The 11,494-nt window shown below is 43.9% G+C and overlaps 1 protein-coding gene across 1 annotated transcript; it reads right to left on the reverse strand.

Moving 5' to 3' along the window:
- Positions 1 to 8,552: 8,552 nt before the first annotated feature.
- Positions 8,553 to 11,288, reverse strand: TMEM200C (transmembrane protein 200C). Its single transcript, XM_033934968.1, has 2 exons — positions 10,894 to 11,288; positions 8,553 to 10,490 (listed from the first exon to the last, which is right to left on the reverse strand). The coding sequence occupies exon 2, from the start codon at positions 10,451 to 10,453 to the stop codon at positions 8,966 to 8,968; it is 1,488 nt and encodes a 495-aa protein (XP_033790859.1). The 5' UTR covers positions 10,454 to 10,490; positions 10,894 to 11,288; the 3' UTR covers positions 8,553 to 8,965.
- Between the last annotated feature and the right edge of the window lie 206 nt (positions 11,289 to 11,494).

Below are 11,494 nucleotides of genomic sequence, written 5' to 3' on the forward strand. Positions count from 1 at the left end.
GTCTATATACATTTCTTGTGTGTTAGTGTGATGATTTAATCAAAGTGCCCCATTCCCAGTGAAGTTAAGGCATTGGTAAATGTAGAGCCAGGCACAGAGATGGGGCTAGGTAGAGCGACAAGAGGATGTGACAAGTTGCATAGTGAGCAGGCAAAGGATGGTGTAACTGGTGGTGTAACTGCCACATTTTGTGGAAGCAAAGAAGCCAGAGTTGAGGGTTTGGAATTCTTACCTTACTTCAGCAAAGCCCTCAGTCACATAGTCATGAAGTCCCTGGCTATCTGCACATAGCCCAGAACCATCTTCAGTGAGATATTCTGTTGCTGGCAAATTCTAGGGCCGCTAACATCCAGCTTGATGGCGTTCTCTGTCTTTTCTCTATGGGCAGATCTCTCACCTCATCCTCACCAGCCACCTTTGTGCGCTTCTTCCTCGGCAGACTCTAAGTGCTATTCACTCCTTGAAATAATCCCAGTTGCTGCTATATCTTGAAGTCCTGGTCCTTTTTAGGCCTTCAGCTTTACGTTTTCATATACTCTATTGCTTTTTTTTCCCCTGTGCAGGGGCATAGTTACCATTGAGCAAGCCCAGCAAAATGCCCAGGGCTGCTTGCAGCTGAACCCTCTCTTCTGTGTGCCTAGGTCAAACACCTCTCTCCCATCACCATGCACTCTCTCTAGGTCTGACATGTCTCCCCCCCCCCCCCCCCCCAGTGTTCAGCTAATTATTACACACCTGCCATACCAACAAACTATAGTGGCAAAGACAGAACTAAAAGCTGCCTCTCCAGTGAAGCCTTTCCTCTGCCACATTTCACAGCTCTGATGCAACTTCCTGTGAGTAAACCATGGCAGAGAAAAGGCCCCGTCAGCCAGAGTAGCAGTTTTTAGTACTCTCTGCTGCTGTAGCATGTGGACCCGGCAGGCAGGTAACATAGCATATGTGTGTGTGTGTGTGGGGGGGGGGGGGGGGGGGCGGTGGAGAAGTGCTGGACCTGAAGGATGTTATATGGAAGGTGGAGCCCTATCTCAGTCCACCTGCCAAGGAATGGTAAATAAGACCAATATTATAATGCCTCTATATTACTTCATGGTGCAACTTCACCGTGAATATTTTGTTCAATTCTGGTTGTCGTATCTCAAAAAAAGATATAGTAGAATTAGAAAAGACTGAAAGGAAAATGACCAAAATGATAAAGAGAATGGAACTCCTCTCATGTGAGGAAAGCCTAAAGAGGTCAGGGTTTTTCAGTTTGTAAAAGAGACAGCTGAGGGGAGATATGACTGAGGTCTACAAAATCCTGAGTGGTGTAGCATGGGTAAACGTGAATTGATTTTTCATTCTTCAAAAAAAATTATGAAGACTAGGGAATGAAATTACATGGAAATACTTTTAAAGCAAATAGAGCAAAATATTTTTTTTGCTCAAAGAATAGTTAAGCTCTGGAACTCATTGTCAGACGATGTGGTAACAGCTGGGTTTAAAAAAGGTTTGGACAAGTTCCTGGAAGGAAAGTAAATAGTCTGCTATTGGGACAGACATAGGGAAGCCACCACTTGCCCTGGGATTAGTAGAATAGAATTTTGCTATTTCTGACCTGGATTAATAACTGTGTAAACAGCCCACTGGGTTAGATGGACCATTGGTCTGACCTGGTATAGCTATTCTTATTTTCTTATGATGAGTTTGGAAAGCCTGGCAATATGCAACCTAACATACAGTCAGGACCTATAATGATAAATATGTCCCAAATCCACATCCTAAACACATGCATTATATAAATGTACATATACCTATACAGCATCATCCCTGCTTATATATAAACAATTCATCTCTTTCCTCTCCTAACATATATATTTTCAGATCTGGAAAAATCCCAGGAGCCAAGTCGCCTAATCTAAAATTCAAACAGTGGAAAAGAAAAACAAATAAAATAATAGGCTACAAAAAGAGCAAAATAAAAAATAAGGGGTTCTTTTACTAAGCTGTGATAAAAATTGGCCTTAACTCTCCCTTACATGAGTTTTTTCTGTGTGCTAAAGCCATTTTAACTGAAGCCATTCTCTTTATCATTTTGGTCATTTTTCTTTCAATCTTTTCTAATTCTACTATATCTTTTTTTGAGATACGACAACTGAAGCAGTAAAATGGCTGAATTTCTACTTTTTACTCAATTGCCATGCAACATTAAAAAGATTAGCACAAGAGCACTTACTGACCTGTCTTGACGGTAAGGGCTCGTGCTAATCAGTTAGCACATGTATTGTAGCTGCGCTGATTAATACAGACACACCCCCTCTGAACAAAAATTTTTTTAAAAATATTTTTTTTGCACACAGAATGCACATGCTGATTTCAAACCTACCACAGGATGCTTGAGCGCATCTTGCGGTAAGCCATCTTAAACTACAGTAAGCATGTTCTTTTACTTACCACAACTTACCCCCCTCTTCTACAAAACTGCGTTAGTGGTTTTTAACGCACAGATCCGCGCTGATCCCGACACTCAGAGTTCCAATGAGCATTGGGAGCAGCGTGGGCTCTTCAGCATGGCTCCCCCTGCTAGAAACTGCTAGTACAGTTTCATAGAAGAGGAGGTTAAGTGAAAGAACCCCAAAGGAAGAGGATTTTAGTGCTGGCCAGCGCACTGAATATTCTCTGCTGCTCCAACACTCAAAGGAACTCTATGACCGTCAGAGAAGTGCAGAGCATTCAGTGCGCTGGCTGGTGCTAAAAACGTCTTCCACAATGGTAAAAAAGGGGGGGGGAGGGGGCTAGATTGTATACAGTACTTAATATTTTCTCTTTAAAGATGAAATAATGAACTGCCCCTCTCTAAATTTCTGTTATGACTATCACAAGATGGATTAAAGATTAAGAAATGCAATGCCTTCATTTAATTTGGTAGGGCAAGGTCTGGACTTGCTCTAAATTTTGCATTCATAATGGTACTGGGAGCCTTTTGACTGCAGGTCAAATACCAAGCAAAAGGGCTGAATTAGCCAGTTGGACTTATTTATTGAACACTAGTTCTTGCTCTGTGCCATAAAATTAATGTATCTGGACCAGAATTGTCAATGCCTCATTAATTTAGTGCTGGATGATAAACTTGTGGCAGCACAATGTAAGGCATTTAGTACTACTGCCTGCATGATCAGTGCTGCCTTGATAAATTAACCCATTTGTCTTTGTAAAATTATCTTATTTGGAGAATACATGTTCCGCAGAGCATACATTAACTTTATTTTCTGTAGAAAAAAACTGATGCATTTTCTTTTCCTAATAAAGAATATGTTTATTTTCACTTTGGATTAATCTTTGCCTTTCAGACAAAATATCTTTTCAGAATCACCCATAGGGTAAATTTTTAGTAGCAATATAATAAGGTAGCACATTGGGAAAAAAGCTTGCAGATTATTAAGGGAAACTAGAGAGTTTATATGATCAAAATTGTGGCCCTTACATGGTGAGGTTCCCCACTTGTAAATAGCAACTGTTTAAAATCTCTATTTACACTTGTATGTAAGCTGAACTGCTATTTTCATGTGGAGATCCTCACCATGCAGAGATTTCAAGGGCCATGGTTTTGGTTGACCCAAAAATCTACACATGTACTTGCCACTGTGATCTTATTGTTGGCTTAACATGTTCTTCAAAAGGATCGACAATAAGATCAGAATGACCCAGCTGTATGCTGGTTTAAACTTTGTATGTGACTTGCAGACAATGTTGCCGATACTGGCACAGGTGGAGGACACACCCCTTGATAAAGCTATAAGCGAAACAGCCAGGCCTCCATTAAGGCCATTCAAGATAAGTATTCTTCTATAGTTTGCTGTGTTTTTCATTTTCTCAGCATTGTTATGAGACTGAAAGCTTTGTGGTTGTTCTACCGCAGTCCTTTTCAAGCAGCAAGTTCACTGTGATTACTGATACGATATTTCACTTAAATAATTTTTAAAAAAACATACATGGATTTTGATACATATGGCTCTTTTTACAAAAGTGCGGAATAGCGTGCACTAAATTGCCACACGCGCTAGACCTTAATGCCAGCATTGAGCTGGCGTTATTCTAGAAGTGTACCACACGGTTTAGCGCGCAACAATTTTGAGCGTGCACTAAAAACGCTAGCGTACCTTAGTAAAAGGAGCCAATAATGTGGATTATTTCTTGGAAATTATAAAAAAAAATTTTCGCATTCAACATCACAATGAGGTTTTGACCTATGATAAGAATCTACACCCCAACACATTGTCTTTGCAAAAACTCTGGTTTTTTGACAAATAGGGAAATTTGAAGTTTTTTCCCCTCATTATGTTTAGAGATATCCTTTTATTGTATATGTCCTTTTAAGGTGAGTACACAGTGGTTCTCCTTTTTCCTTGATCTATCGACACATTTTAAGGAACATAAATCATTAGACTATGGTCTACTTTATAAATCTACTGTTTTAATAATAGAATAAATGTCAGTAATAAGAGTATCTGACCCTTATGTTTAAACTAAGCTCCATCCTTTGTTAGCATGGATCAGATGTCTCAAACTGAAACCCTTTGCAGGGCCACATTTTGGATTTGTAGGTACTTGGAGGGCCTCAGAAAAAATAGTTAATGTCTTATTAAAGAAATGACAATTTTGCATGAGGTAAAACTCTTTATAGTTTATAAATCTTTCCTTTTGTCTAAATCTTAATAATAATATTGTAATTTATAGCTAAAGAGACATATGATCAAGAAACTGTTTTATTTTACTCTTGTGATTATGATAAACATACCGTGGGCCTCAAAATAGTACCTGGCGGGCCACGAGTTTGAGACCACTAGCATAGATCATCAACAGCAGTCCTGTGTTATTCTTGGACAATATTGCTATCCTCTGCTACAAGCTCTATTCTTAATCAATCAGTCTCTTTGATGCTGCCAAGAAAGTCTCAAGTATTATGTCTGACATGTCATTCAGGAACAGGAGTAAACTTGTTTATTCCTGTGCAACTCAATTTTTATTAAGTTCAGGGCACTTAAGAATAAAAATTAACATTTAGATACCATTTACATTCATGTGCTACAGAAGACCTGAGGTGTTATTGCTGTGTACATCATTGCCAATAAACAAATAAAAAAAAGTCTACTGGAATAAAACAATTTCTTTTTTCATAATATCCATATATTGTTTTATTTATCCACGTAAAATAATGTAGTGGTCCATTTGGATATTAAAAACTATCCCCCTCTTTTTACAAAACCATGGCGGTAACAGCTCCAACGCTCATAGGAATTCTATAAGAGTTGGAGTAGTTGCTGCTACTGCCAGCACTAAAAACCATGCTATGGTTTTGTAAAAAAAAAGGGGGGGGGGAAATTCCAGCATACAAGCTGAGGCCATTAGAGCTACATTTGTCAGATTAGTTGATTCCTGACAAAGGAACCCTAGCTCGCAAAAGCTAGCCACAAATAGTTAGTTCAATAAAAAGATGCCACTCACAACTACTTTGTTGACTCTTACTTCTGTTTATACAGATAAAATTTACCATAATTAAAAATGTAGGACATGCTGCTTAAATATGCCCAAGAAAACAGAAGACAAAAAATCCTCTGCAGATCAGTAGCTAACAAAACTACAGTGAAGGAGAAAAAACCAGTGGAGTAAACCAAGATGAATTTATTGGGTCATCCTTGAATAGCTCAATAAATTCATCTTGGTTTATTTATTTATTTGGTTTTATATCATGTCCTCCCAGAAGAGCTCAGACTGGGTTACAAGTTTACCTACATTATAAAGCGTATTTATACAAAGTGATTACCGTATTTTCGCGGATATAACGCGCGCGTTATACGCGATTTTACCTACCGCGCATACCCCTCGCGCGTTATATGCCTGAGCGCGGTATAGAAAAGTTTTTAAACATAGTTCCCACCCCGCCCGACGCCCGATTCACCCCCCCAGCAGGACCGCTCGCACCCCCACCCCGAACGACCGCTCGCACGCGCTCCCACCCGCACCCGCATCCACGATCGGAGCAAGAGGGAGCCCAAGCCCTCTTGCCCGGCCGACTCCCCGACGTCCGATACATCCCCCCCCCCCGAAGGACCGCCGACTTCCCGACAATATCGGGCCAGGAGGGAGCCCAAACCCTCCTGGCCACGGCGACCCCCTACCCCCACCCCGCACTACATTACGGGCAGGAGGGATCCCAGGCCCTCCTGCCCTCGACGCAAACCCCCCTCCCTCCAACGACCGCCCCCCCCAAGAACCTCCGACCGCCCCCCCAGCCGACCCGCGACCCCCTGGCCGACCCCCCCACCCCCCTTCCCCGTACCTTTGGAAGTTGGCCGGACAGACGGGAGCCAAACCCGCCTGTCCGGCAGGCAGCCAACGAAGGAATGAGGCCGGATTGGCCCATCCGTCCTAAAGCTCCGCCTACTGGTGGGGCCTAAGGCGCGTGGGCCAATCAGAATAGGCCCTGGAGCCTTAGGTCCCACCTGGGGGCGCGGCCTGAGACACATGGTCGGGTTTGGCCCATGTGCCTCAGGCCGCGCCCCCAGGTGGGACCTAAGGCTCCAGGGCCTATTCTGATTGGCCCACGCGCCTTAGGCCCCACCAGTAGGCGGAGCTTTAGGACGGATGGGCCAATCCGGCCTCATTCCTTCGTTGGCTGCCTGCCGGACAGGCGGGTTTGGCTCCCGTCTGTCCGGCCAACTTCCAAAGGTACGGGGAAGGGGGGTGTGGGTCGGCCAGGGGGGTCGCGGGTCGGCTGGGGGACGGGCGGAGGTTCTTGGGGTGGGGGCGGTCGTTGGGGGGGGAGGGGGGTTTGCGTCGAGGGCAGGAGGGCCTGGGATCCCTCCTGCCCGTAATGTAGTGCGGGGTGGGGTTAGGGGGTCGCCGTGGCCAGGAGGGTTTGGGCTCCCTCCTGGCCCGATATTGTTGGGGAGTCGGCGGTCCTTCGGGGTGAGGGTGCGAGTGGTCCTGCCGGGGGGGGGATGTATCGGACGTCGGGGGGGGGCATCAGGCTTTCAGGATGGGGACAGACCTTCAAGGGGGGACAGGACTTCAAGGGGGGACAGTGCACGGAAGTCAGGGGGGGTGAACGGAGAGTCGGGACAGCGCACGGAAAGTCAGGGCGGGCGAAAGGAGCGTCGGGCATCATGCGCGTTATATGCCTGAGCGCGGTATAGAAAAGTTTTGGTACATATCATCGTGATTTCTGCGCGCTATACCCCTGTGCGCGTTTTACACAGGTGCGCGTTATATCCGCGAAAATACGGTACTTCATTGGTTTTTGTCTCCTTTGCTGTGGTTTTGTTAGCTTAAATATGCCCACCATGCATAATGGAGAAAGTCTTTAGCCATAGTTTCTACATTAAAAAATGAGACAATAGTAATGTTTAAGCTATGCAATGGCCTTTTCAAGTTCCATAATGAGAACTTGACTCATATTTTACAGTGCAGGTCAGGTATTTTACATAAATTATGAGTAGACTGCTCATAAGTCTAATGTATTTTCTGCAACGGGTGAATCATGCACTGAGATAAACCCTAGCTACTTAGACCAGTGGTTCTCAACCCAATCTTTGGGGCATACCCAAATCAACCCAGTCATCAGGGCATACACAGGCAGCTGGGTTTTCAGGTTATCTAAAGGAGGCAGTACATTAAGATCTCTCTCATGTACAGTATATGCATTATGGATATCCTGAAAACCCAGCTGGCTGAGTATGCCCTGATGACTGGGTTGAAAGCATTGGCTTAGATGATATTAGCAAAATACAACTAGGTAAGACGATGACAACATGATTAAAGACTAACAAATAGCTGGGTGGCATTAGATAGTTACAAGCCTAACAAATATTTAGAAGTGAATTTAGTAGTCTAGAAAGTTAACTCATTTGAACATTTGTTAACCTTACAAAGATATCATCTGTACCTAGCTGCTTTGCTGGCTTTTTGAAAAAAAACAAAACATTTTTTGTGAGTTCAGAAAACACTCTTCAGGCGAAACATGGTAATAATTCTGTCTTTGAAATTTGCACAGAACTCACTAGCGCCATCTGGCAAGTCTAAACAAGTCTGTTTTAAAAATGTACATGACTTTATAAAAGAAAACATTCCTCATGCATAATCAATGAGTAAGCATGTGTGATATATTGAACTGTAAACTTTTTTTTATTAAAATTCATTGATGCTAATAATCAGTAAATATGCAGTACTACTCAGGAAAGCAACCTGTGTCAACTTTAAAATGTAGATAAAGATAGACCTGTCCAACTCGTATAATAAGAAAACACAGTCCCATCGCCAGAGTGATTCTGATAAGCACAATGAAACAAATGTGTATAGATTATGATGTCAACGTCATACCTCAGGCCATAGGATTACAGACTCTATTTTAACACATTGTAAAAAATAAATAAATAAAATAACTTCTGCTGAATTTAAGGCAGGCTTGCTGCTTGGGGATTAGGAAAGGCAAAACCAAAAATGGTTGTTTTACTTCCTTAGCAGTTATTGATAAATTATCAACAGGAAAAGGAAACCAGAGCAAAAGGAAGGAATAAAGTGCACAATTTTATTTTAAAAATTCAGGCAGTTAGTTTGATCCTAAGAAAGATAAAGGAACTGTTAGTTACTAGACCCTTCATTTTTTAATACAGTTTCCCTTGCACAAAACATACAATCACAATTGGACAGACAGTTGTTTCACTTGATGTGATCAACAGGAATTTATTGAATGTAAATGAAAACGTATATGGCAGATCTTTGGATACCGACTGATTTCCAGTAATTAATCCACAGAGAGACGGGAAATTTTAGAGTGTTGTGATGCCAAAGAAAATGATGCATTTTAAATTCCAGTGCTTTCTAGATCTCCGTCTTCCACTACTTGAGTAGTATGTGATCTGGAAATCATGAGGAGTTTTTCCTTATTTGTATATTGTCTCTGAAGATTCTGAGATCTTTCTACCATTTACTCTTTTTTGGCATCCTTCAGGAAGGAGTCCCCAGTTCGGTTCTCGGAGCTACTGGCTAAGGTGTTGTCAATAGACTCAAAGGAGGTGCCAGCCTCCTCCAGATATGTGTAGCCCTTATTGCTGTACTGATCAGACTGAGAGCTTTCAGAGACTCTCCTGATCACAGATGCTGTGTTGAGAGAATCCACAAGGTCTGGGGACTTGGAATAATTGGAAGAAGATGCCTTGACTAAAAGGCTGGAGCCTAGAACTGTGCTGCTAAGAGAAGGGCTCCTCAGTCGAACCTGAAGCTCAGGGGACAGAGATTTCCTAGCATCCGGTAGACAACTTGTACTCTGGCGCCTCTGTAACAAGTCTCTGTGGGGTCTCAGAAATGCCCCTTGAAGGTGAGGTTGCTTCACATTGATTAAGTTCAAGTCAAATTCCCTTTGTGGGACATCTTTGGCTCCTCTCAAGCTGGGCCTGCAACCTCCTTTGCTCCCCAGAAAGCCACTATCTAGCTTGATGGGCAATGTAAAGGCGCTGAGGGAGGAACACACTATAGAGCCTGTATTTCCTTGGCTCCAGCCCTGCTTTGGGAGACTGCGAATGGCAGCTTGTGCTTCAGCCATGCCAAAAGCCGATTGCTCCCGGTAGATACTGTAGACAGCCTCAGCAAGGCTGGGGGGCTCCTTCAGTTGTTTAGATGACTTAGGTAAAGAAGTCCTGGCATCACTCAGATCAGAGGGTGACAGAGTCAGGTTGCCACTCATGGTTGAGTGCCAGGAGCTTTTGGCCAGCATACCAGCCCCGAAGGAATCACCAGGCTTGATGTCCAGGCTCCGGGATTGAACATAGTTGACAAATCCATTTAAGGGGGCCCCATCTTTGGAGCGAAGGCTGTGCACATCAATTACAGTGGAGTACAGGTCCCTCAAGTTGATGACCTTGGTTTTCCTGTCCCTGTTTTCATGCAGCACAGCATTAGCACAGATGAAAAGGAAGATGCCAATGCCCATGATCAAGGGGCCAAACACTTTGAGTTTATCTGAGTGCAAGTAACCAGAGATGATTTTAGAAAAGAAGCTGGAGGAAACCGGTGTCTGAAAGGAAGCCCTGGTGATATTGCTGGAGTTGATTTTAGGTGCCTCCAGATCAGGCCCATGAGCATTCTGGTGGCTGTCTGACCAGTTTTTGGTTGCACCAGAAAGTTCCTGCCCACTTAAAAAATGTATATGTGTAGGCACCATGCTCTCCTTGTATACCTGGCTAGCTTTAGGCCAATAACCTATAACTGCCAAGGCAATGCCGATCAAGAGTACTAGTATACCACAGAGAACAATCAATCCAGAGACAGAACACAGCTTCAGTTTGCCCTTCACTACCACCACATCATTCTTGCGTTTCTTTTTGGCTTTCCTTTTCTGTTTGGGAACTTGGCTTTTAGCTCGGAGGGGGTCCTGTTTCCTGGCTGAAATCCTCAGGAGACCTCCTGTAGCGATCATGCTTACTTAAGGAACTGGTTATTACCTATTCCAGCTTCTGAAAGGAAGAAATGAGAATCAGAACACAGAGTGAACATGAAACAAAATGCCACTTAAAAAAAGCACAGAGCCAGGCTGTAAAGAGGACCTCAGGTATCTTGGAAATGAGTTATGGTTTTATTCAGCCAGCTATTGCAAGCAGTTCAATTGATTCCTTGTGGCTAAAAAAATAATTTAGAGACAATTACATTCGCAGTGTTCTCCCTAGCGTGTTCCAGCCGGACGCATCGCCCAGCTACTTTAAGTGAGCGCCCGGCTGCCATTTTGCAGCTGCAGAGACCGCGCCGGACCGGTTCCGGGATCCGACATCGGACTCGCGACTCGGCGGTGGTTCGCGCATGAATTGTCAAGCGCCTGCTTCTTCCGGTTTGCCTGCACCCCGTACTTGAATGTGAACATACCTTTCCTGCCTGAACCGCAATTTCAGCAGCATTTAATTCAGCACGCAAACTTCGGATAATGCCTGTTCTTCCACTCAGATCATTTTGCCATTTTGCAGCTGCAGAGACCGCGCCGGACCGATTCCGGGATCTGACATCGGGCTCGCGACTCGGCGGTGGTTCGCGCATGAATTGTCAAGCGCCTGCTTCTTCCGGTTTGCCTGCACCCCGTACTTGAAGGTAAACATACCTTTCCTGCCTGAACCACAATTTCAGCAGCATTTAATTCAGCACGCAAACTTCGGATAATGCCTGTTCTTCCGCTCAGATCAGGTCTAACTGAGCATGAGCAGAAGAACCAGCATTAGCGACCAAAGGATTTTCCATGAATCACGCCACTGCTCACGGTGGAGTACGGGCAGGGAAGGGGTAATTTGCATAGCGCGCCAAGGGGTTGTATTTCGATTGGTCCAACGCCTTAGCACGCTATGCAAATTACCCCTTCCCCGCCCCTACTCCTTCACCGTGAGCAGGGAAGGGTAATTTGCATAGTGTGACCTATTAAAACATTTTCGGCCACGTTCCAAAGGTCCGTTCCTTCAACGACAGAACATTTGTTTCC

This window comes from Geotrypetes seraphini, chromosome 2 (assembly GCF_902459505.1).
Source record: "Geotrypetes seraphini chromosome 2, aGeoSer1.1, whole genome shotgun sequence".
Taxonomy (NCBI): domain Eukaryota; kingdom Metazoa; phylum Chordata; class Amphibia; order Gymnophiona; family Dermophiidae; genus Geotrypetes; species Geotrypetes seraphini.